General features: G+C 39.0%; 1 protein-coding gene across 1 annotated transcript; it reads right to left on the bottom strand.

The window, feature by feature from the left end:
• Window positions 1-5,100: 5,100 nt before the first annotated feature.
• LOC125822497 (aldehyde dehydrogenase family 3 member F1) lies at window positions 5,101-9,252 on the bottom strand. Its single transcript, XM_049501899.1, has 10 exons — window positions 8,988-9,252; window positions 8,258-8,326; window positions 7,399-7,495; window positions 6,991-7,197; window positions 6,656-6,780; window positions 6,267-6,371; window positions 5,963-6,135; window positions 5,795-5,885; window positions 5,485-5,634; window positions 5,101-5,376 (listed from the first exon to the last, which is right to left on the bottom strand). The coding sequence occupies exons 1-10, from the start codon at window positions 9,177-9,179 to the stop codon at window positions 5,116-5,118; spliced, it is 1,470 nt and encodes a 489-aa protein (XP_049357856.1). The 5' UTR covers window positions 9,180-9,252; the 3' UTR covers window positions 5,101-5,115.
• Window positions 9,253-9,463: the final 211 nt, after the last annotated feature.

Raw genomic sequence — 9,463 nt, 5'->3', positions numbered from 1 at the left:
CCTCATTGTATATAGGTTATAGATAAGTCTTACCTTTTTCTTAGTTTATCTCTTTGTTGTAGAAGTTGTACAAAATCTATATATACTTAGTTACAATCAATAAAATACACCGTTCCTTTCATTCTACTGGCAACTTTATACTTTATATGGTATCAAGAGCCAATTAACTCTCACGAGTAAATTTCTGTCGAGAAACCTCCCACCCTTCCCATAAAAATGGCCCCAGACATCACTGTAACCAACTCCGATGCCAATACAACAATTGTTTAGTTTAATCCTGTCACCCAGTTACCAATCAAATTAACTGGCAGCCACAATTTTTCCCTTTGGAAAGCACAAGTGTCCATGCTTATGCGTGGTCACAACCTTTTTGGCCATCTCGACGGTTCTCGCCCAGCCCCTGCTTGTACAGTGGCTCAAAATAATCAGGACATCGAAAATCCTGCATTTGCTTCATGGTATCGCCAAGATCAACTAATTTAAAACGCTATCTTGGCCTCAGTTGACCCAAATCTTGCTGCTACGGTTATCGCTGCATCCACTTCCCAGGCTGCTTGGGATGCTTTGCACACTGCGTATGCCAACAAATCGCAAACAAGGATATTTAGTTTGCACGATCGTCTGGCTCGCCTCGCAAAAGAAACCCTTCATGTCGTTGATTATCTGCACCAAGTTCGATCTCTCTCTGTGATGAACTTGCCACTGCTGGAGCTCTTGTGTCCAATGAGGAACTGATTGTCAAAATCCTCACTGGACTTGGACCTGAATTGCGTGAAATATCAGCTGTTATCCGTGCAAGAGATTCTGCTATCTCTTATCCTGAACTTTATGAGAAGTTACTTGACCATGAGCTTTTCATCAAGCATGAAGAAGCAAAGAAGCCACTCTCAACACCTATTACTGCTGCTATTGCACAGCAAACAAACATGCATCCTCGCCAAGGAAACACCTCTAATAGGCGTTCAAATGCAAATTCCCCCAACACCAACCAGTCAAGGCGTGCCCAACCATCGCGTGCTGGCAACAATAACCAACATCAGCGTTATGACCACACTCTAAAGTGCCAATTGTGTGATCGTCCTGGTCATTCTGCTAAGGTTTGCAGATCACAATCACACGATCACATACAAGCCCGGGCAAACTATGCTGCTCAATCTCCAACTCAACAGGCTCCTTGAATTGTTGATACAGATGTCATTCATCATATGGCCTCTAATGCGCAAAACTTCATTGAGGTGCACACTTACCATGGTCCAGAGGAGATAGCAATGGGGAACGGTAACACCATTCCAATTTCTCATACCGGTAACACTAACTTAAGTGCATCGAATCAGCAATTTAAGCTTCTCAATACTTTATGTTCTCATTCCATAAAAAATAATCTTTTTTCTGTTTCAAAATTTTGCCGCGATAACCATACGTCCATTGAATTCTTTCCTTTTTCTTATTGTGTGAAGGATCTGAGTACGGGGGCGTCTCTGTTTCGCGGGCAGAATCGAGATGGGCTATATGAGTGGCCATCGGGCAGTGCACATCATACCCTTCAATGCAATGTTGTCGTTCCTCTACACCTGTGGCATCGACGTTTAGGCCATCCTAATCATCGCACTTTAAACACGATTTTACATCAGTTTTCTCTTCCAGTTTCACATTCTAGAACCGCTTCCATTTGTAATTCGTGTCATTCTAATAAAATGCACAGGTTACCTTTTTCTGAAAATTTATTACAAAGTCAACGACCATTGCAAATAATTTATACTGATTTATGGGGGCCATCTCATGTTTTGTCAATTGATAACAAGAGATTTTATGCCTTATTTGTTGACCAGTACTCGAAATACATGTGGCTGTTCACTATAAAATCAAAAAAGGAAGTCATTGATGTCTTTCAAGCTTTACATCCCTTACTTGAGCGTCGGTTTCAAACCAAAATTATGTCTCTCTATACTGATGGTGGTGGTGAGTTCCAAGGTTTATCCTCATATCTCAAAATTCAAGGTATTGAAAACTTAGTGACACCACCATACACGCCTCAAAGAGTGGTATCGATTGAACGTAGACACAGGCATGTAGTTGAGACTGCCAAAACCTTACTGCATCAAGCATCCTTGCCCTCATCTTTTTGGAGTTTTGCCTGTCACCAAGTAGTCTACCTTATAAACCGTCTAACCACTCCAAATTTACAAAATAAATGCCCTTATGAAATTTTATTTCATGAGGCTCCAAAGTATGAATCACTTAGAGTTTTTGGTTGTTTATGTTACCTATGGCTTAAACCATATACCAAAAATAAGTTAGAGCGAAAATTGACTCCTTGTGTATATTTAGGATTTTCTAATAAGCATTATTGTCACCAATGTTTTGATCCCGTCAAAAATAAATTGTATTTATCTAGGGATGTTCAATTTTTGGAAGACACTTATCCTTTTCATAATATTTTTTTGAATCTAAAAAATCAACAGAGCACTGATTCTTGGGAGATTTGTTCTGATGTTCTACCTGTGACTAATAAACCATCACGTTTCGATTCTTGTCATACCCTCCCAGATGCTCTGCCCGTGTACTCTCCACTGCCCAACACAATGCCTGCCAGATCAGAAGGTGTCTCCATTGCATCAGGTAATTCTTAGACTTTATCCTCTCATCCATTGCCACACACTATCACACCACCACCGGATTATACTCAGCCCCCGCCGTCACCCAGACCATTAATCACCTACCAACGCAAAAATCACCAATAACTAAGTACATCAGTGTTACCACTCCCTTCCCCTATACCTCCCACCAACCTACCTTCTCAGTCATCTGCCAATAACTCTTCCCAACCTACACTTGCTTTGGCTCCATCTGATCCTTCACCCGTGGTTACAACTTCAAGTCATCCCATGGTCACACGCTCCAAAACAAATAGCCTCAAACCTAAGCAGTTTAGTGTCAGTGTTCAACTCTCCTCGTCCTTTGTTCCTCATACATACAAACAAGCATGTCCTCACCCTCACTGGAGAGAAGCGATGCATGCTGAATTTGATGCACTTGTTAGGAATCGGACATGGGATTTGGTTCCAGTTACTCCTTCGATGAATGTGGTTGAGTGCAAATGGTTGTTTCGTATAAAACATAAATTTGATGGTTCCATTGACAGGTATAAAGCTCGTCTTGTTGCAAAGGGATTTACCCAGCGTCCAGGCTTAGACTTCCATTCCACATTCAGCCCGGTAGTCAAACCAGTTACTATTCGGTTGGTGCTTACCATTGCAACGCAATACAACTGGCCAATCCATCAGATTAATGTCAATAATGCATTCTTACAAGGAAGCCTTGAGGAAGAAGTTTATATAAGGCAGCCACCGGGATTTGAAGATCAAAGTCTCTCCACACATGTCTGTAAGTTGAATAAAGCAATCTGTGGCTTGAAACAAGCCCCCCGAGCTTGGTACAATGAGCTCAAAAGTTATTTGCTAACTGTTGGGTTTGTCAAGTCCTAATCTGATTCTTCTTTATTTATTTTGCATAATTTTGGATTCACTCTTTATGTTCTTATCTATGTGAATGATATAATCATCACTGGAAATCAGATTCGTGGGGTTCGTCATATAAGTCTTTCCACTCGTTTCTCCTTGAAAGACCTTGGACAGCTCCATTATTTTTTGGGTGTTAAGGTTATCTCTTCTACTGCTGGTCTTTTTTTGTCCCAGCACAAGTATATTATGGATATTTTAGAGGATGTTGGCATGCTAGACAGTATAGGAACTCCTACACCTATGACCTCAACTACCATTTTGACAGCTTCAGTGAATGATCCTCCAGCTGATGGTACTCTTTATAGGCGGATAATTGGAAAGTTGCACTACTTATCCTTTACACGTCCTGATATTGCCTTCACAGTTAGCAAACTCTCTCAATTTATGCACAATCCACGCCACTCTCACTGGAAAGCAGTCAAGCGATTACTCCGTTATCTTCGTCATACCTGCCAATATGGCATACAGATTGCCAAAGATCCATATTCTCGTTTGGTTGTTTATTCAGATTCAGATTGGGCTGGTGATCCAAATGATCGCACTTCTACCTCAGGCTATATCACTTTCCTGGGCAACACACCAATTTCCTGGGCCTCCAAGAAACAACGCTCCGTATCTCGGTCCTCTACAGAAGCTGAGTATAGAGTGTGGCTGTTGCTGTTGCAGAAACCAACTGGATCACAAATCTTCTTCATGAACTTCGGCTTTCACTTAAGGGAGTTCCACAGGTTTTCTGTGACAACATCAGCACCACTTACATTTGTTCCAATCCGGTCTTTCATAGTAGGATGAAGCATGTCGCCATTGATTTTCACTTTGTTCGTGAACAAGTTCAGAACAAGGATATTGAAGTTCACCACCTTCACTCAGCTGATCAAGTGGCTGACATACTCACAAAACCTCTTCCCAAAGCTTCTTTTGTTCAGCAATTTTCCAAGTTGGGTGTTGTTGACACCACCAACTTGCGGGGGCGTAATAACGGATCAGATTTAGTAGTGTCTTCTCTTTAGGACTCTGTTGTAACTTCCTCCTTGTATATAGGTTATAGATAAGTCTTACCTTTTTCTTAGTTTATCTCTTTGCAGTAGAAGTTGTACAGAATCTATATATACTTAGTTACAATCAATAAAATACATCGTTCCTTTCATTCTACTGGCAGCTTTATACTTTATAACTTTGTCGTCTATGCACTATGCTTCTATTAAAATGAACAAAATCCTAATTCCAAATTCCTGGCAGCAGTCGTGTTTCTTCTTCAACAGGTGTGACGAATCACATCAGAAAGAGAACTGCAATTCTAGTAAGTAACTTAACAACAACTAGTAGTTCGTCTAAGTCGAGAACAAAAAAAGGTCAACAATTTACAAGTTCCCCAATTCTGTAGAACGATCATTTTCATGTATATTCATTTATTTTATTTATAATATAGAAACAAAGAAGACTACTTCAATTGATTTCTGGATATAAATAATAATTCTCAAATAGTTTTTGGATTCACACTGAGCAAACAGTGACAACATTGAGTTGTCTTAATAATTGGTAAGACACTTTTGTATGATGGATTAACCTTATTTGAGTGAGAAGAGTTCATCTTCTACTGCCTTCTGTTTGTTCTGAATATTCCTCTCAACCCCAGCAAGAGCAGTATAAGCCCAAGATAGTCATAGTCATAAGCCAATCTGACAAACTCCAACTTGAAATTATTCCATGGAGGATACCTTGATTCCAACTCTATTAATAAGCTCCTATGTAGAACTGCTTTTTCATGACTGAATGTGTCAAAAGAGAACTTCCCATGGTAACGTCCATAGCCACTCTGACCAACGCCTCCAAATGGTAATGTATCACATATAAACTGAAATTGCAATATTATGACAAGTAAATTAAACATCTCCCTTTTTTTCTGCTTATATTTAGCTGAGGGAATGAGGATACAGTTGAAAGAGGAGGTGGATCATCATACCTGAATCATAGCATCATTAAAAGTCAGACTTCCGGAAGATGTTTCCTGCAAGATTTTCTCCTTTAACGAATCATTCTTGGTAAATGCATATATTGCAAGAGGTTTTGGCCTTGAGTTTATGAACTGAATGCTTTCTTCAATATTGTTTAGCTGTTAAAAGAACCACTTTCTTGTCAGACATTTTCTTGAAAGAGATTCTCTGATGAAGTGAATCGAGAGTGAAGTCCTTTTACTCCAATTGGAAGCATAGATCAACGTTTCTCAAGTAAAACATAGCAACGAATTTTCTTGAAAATCAGTTTGCTCTTACTGTGATGATTGGAAGCAATGGGCCAAATATTTCTTCGGTCATGATATCAGCATCAAGTGGAGGATTCAACAAGATTGTTGGTTCAATGACCCTAAAAGATACATCAAATAGAATGAGGAACAGGGTATGTAAGCAATAGTAGAATAGGATATAGGATACTGGGGTTACATATTTTCCTCATCTACTGAGCCTCCATAAACAACAGATGCTGCAACTTTTGGATCTTTCAGAAGATTGTGTACTCTATCAAAGTGGTGCTTGTTCACTATTCTGGCAAGATTTCCCAAAGTTTTCAAGTTTTCACCATAAAATGTCTTGATGATTTTCTCCAATAGTTCAATCTGAAATACCAGAAACTACAGCATAAATAGGTGGCTACACTATCTGCCTCAAAAAGACAAATAGAATTAAACTTTTACTGAGAAAGAAAGAGGGAAAAGATAAATATAACAGCTCATGCTGCCATTAATACCAGAACCGGAGCAAATTGTGTTTCCACGAGCACATAATCGATTCCTATGCATGCTTGTCCATTGCATGGTCCCCACTTGCCCCCCGCTATCCTCTTGACAGCCACCTTAAAACCAACATCGTACTGTGAGCAAAATGTGAATACGGCCTTGAACAAATTATATACTCTACTCCTCATCATAATGCGACCCGAATTTTTTGGTGAAATATACTATGACAAAAATATCCAATTGTACTCGAGCTATATGTCGATTTCCTTTCATTTGCCACAAATAAAGTTGTCCCGTATGGGAGATGTTTTAGCCCTTACAGTTTATAGCTTAACTTTCTTTTTAGATGAAACGTGAAGTAATAATTATTACATTAAGAGGATATTTAACCATTGGGAACCTGTAAATCATAGGAACTAGATAGCGTGTCCAAGATGGTAGGACATTTTCCACCAAGCTCTAGAGTCACAGGTGTTAAGTGCTTCGCAGCTGCTGACATTATGAGGCGGCCAACTCGTGGACTACCTGCAAAACAGGAAGCCAGAATTACATCATCAACACAAGTGGCTGCTCATAACTAACAACTCTTTTTTTTTTTTGATGACAAACATAACTAACAACTCTTTCTTCTAGGTCATTCCTTAATTATTCTTATTGCTGAATGCCCTTCTGCAAATTAAAATGCTCCTCCCAAACATGAGAAAGATCATAGGAAACAAAATGGCTAGGTTATACCTGTAAAAAATATCTTATCCCATTTTAGCTGCAGTAGTTGTTCTGATACATCTTGTCCACCTTCAACAACTTTAATAGCTTCTGGATCCAAGTAACGAGGTATTGTATTGGCCAGAACGGAGGAGCATTTTGGTGCTAGCTCTGAAGGTTTGAGGACAATTGTGTTACCAGCTGAAATTGCTCCAATCGCTGGGTCTAAAGTTAGGGCTGCAGATGAAATAACAGACTAATAAACACAAAGCAACAATTGTGGACAACCAGCTAAGAACGTAAAATCCACATTAGTTTGGCTCCTGATGGTCATTTTGTTCAAGGAATTAGTTTGATTCTAGGATGGTCAACATTTCTCCGCAACTAGAAAAGAAGAGATGGGACAGTTGCAGTATTAGTCAAGAAGATTTTACTCACAGATGGGGAAATTCCAGGACACAAATATTAGCACTACTCCCAGTGGCTCTGATACTACTGCTCCTCTTGCAGGAAAGAGAACTAATGGTATTGAGGCCTGCTCATATTGCATCATTAGTGGCTGCTCAACACCTTGGTTTATAAGTTATAGATAAACACAAAATAGCTGTCAAATGACTGAGCAACATGAATAAAAGAACAATTTTAACTTTCACTTGCTGGTTAGATGACCAAGAAGCAAGTAAACATAAAGAGATATTTACCAGCTTTCACACACAAAGAGTAAAGAGCACTTTGATGTCTCAATAAGGTCATAGTATCACAAGGTTTACTTCATTGTTACTTCTGGATTGATTGCTACTGAACAATTCATTTGAACTGCAGATTGTTTTATGTACTATTTGTTGTAACACTTTTTTGTAGGATGTGATGCAGCTCCTGTTGCTACTACTTAACATATTAGTAACAGAACAGAACAATTTTAATCTGTTCCATTCTAAGTCTATTTCAACCTTGTCAAAGTTTTACTGGCCTGCTTGTATCTGTAAGACTGTTCTGGACAGCAAAACTTGGACAATTCACCAGTAAGACGATACATAGTAATCTTAATTCTTAACAAGGGCAGTTGTAAAAATGAATATACTTATTTCTACCATAGTTAACATACTTATTCAAGAAAGAAAAGAGAGGATCTGTTACAGCCAACATTCAGAATGTGTTACTTCGTTAAGGATAATTCCACAAAGATGTTCTTTTGATAACTAATTTCAACGAAGATATTTGCAAAGAATGCTCGAACAGTTGAGGATGATTTTATTTATTTCTCAAGGGGAAGGGGGGAGGAGTAAGAATTACAAACCTTTTGAGGGGCCATCCACTTCTCAACACAGCGCAAAGCATTGGTAGCTGATTTCCTCACCACACCAACCTGAAATGAGTGAAAAACCAATCCCTTGGTCATGCATTGGATCACTAAATACACCATTTTTTGTTGTTTAATTCGTTTTGATCAAATATGAATTTCAAGTGTATATGCCATTTCGCTGACGTGATAGGTTGATCATTGCAGCAGTAAATTCTTGCAACCATCTCCCACAAAACAAGAGGCCGTTTCCTACTGATCAGGGATCGTTTTCAATCCCTAGCTATTGGACCCTCCGGGTCCTCTAATAAAAGGGGATCCTCAGATTCTTACCCAGCTACACTCTATCGCTCACTTACACTTTTGGTCTTAGCTCAGCTGTTGCTACCACTTTTATCAACGCCTCTATGCTCAACTTGTTTGGAAGCTTACAAACGATCATCAATAAGATCTATCCAGCATTTACTCTCTACTTTTTTCCACCTTTTTTCACGATTAGCTTTCTATTGAAGCTGCTAGTGCCCTGTTCTTCGTAATTGTAGGTTTTTAAAGCATCCACACATCACATCCAACGAATACAACTTTCAATTTTGATAAACAGTGCTACGTATATTACTGAAGCAGAAATTTGCTTTATAACTAGTATGAAAATTAACAGTGTACGAAACTAAAGCACCAGATGCATAACTCAGTTTAAAAACCAAAAATGGTGAAATTAGGTACTCACTTCATCACGATAAGATTCAACGGGGTGCTTTCCGAGATCCTGTTTAAGTGCTTCAAAGATCTCCTCTTCATTTTCATCAAGGAGTTTGAGAATTGCTTGAAGCTGTGCTTTCCTCCATGCAACACTTCTGGTTCTTCCACTCCTGAATGTTGTTGTCAGTTCACCTAACACATCCTCCTCAACTCCATTCATGGCTTCAATTTTACTACTCCAATAACAATCTTCTTCCCCCAAATCAAACTCAAATACTAGGCCCTATTACACACTCTTCCACATGCTCTGTTCCTTTCTCCCACTAAATCTTGCTTTTGCTGTTGCTAACAAATACTCCTATCTTGCAAGCATTAAATGTTGCGTTTCCCAACATAATTCACGTGGCGATTGCTCGGGCCTTGATTTCAACTCATTTGGGTAATAATTCAATTCTGCTTTAAGATGATGTATGATGCCAGTGAATAAATATAAATACTATATAC

Source organism: Solanum verrucosum, unplaced genomic scaffold, assembly GCF_900185275.1.
Source record: "Solanum verrucosum unplaced genomic scaffold, falcon-dt-bn FXZP01000103.1, whole genome shotgun sequence".
NCBI lineage: Eukaryota > Viridiplantae > Streptophyta > Magnoliopsida > Solanales > Solanaceae > Solanum > Solanum verrucosum.
This window is presented reverse-complemented; position numbering and strand designations above follow the sequence as displayed.

Coding starts and splice junctions, on each gene's coding strand:
- LOC125822497 (XM_049501899.1), bottom strand. CDS start 9,179: ATGAATGGAGTTGAGGAGGATGTGTTAGGTGAACTGACAACAACATTC. Junction 8,327..8,987: donor TTGAATCTTATCGTGATGAA/GTGAGTACCTAA, acceptor CACTCATTTCAG/GTTGGTGTGGTGAGGAAATC. Junction 5,635..5,794: donor CATTGCTTCCAATCATCACA/GTAAGAGCAAAC, acceptor TTCTTTTAACAG/CTAAACAATATTGAAGAAAG.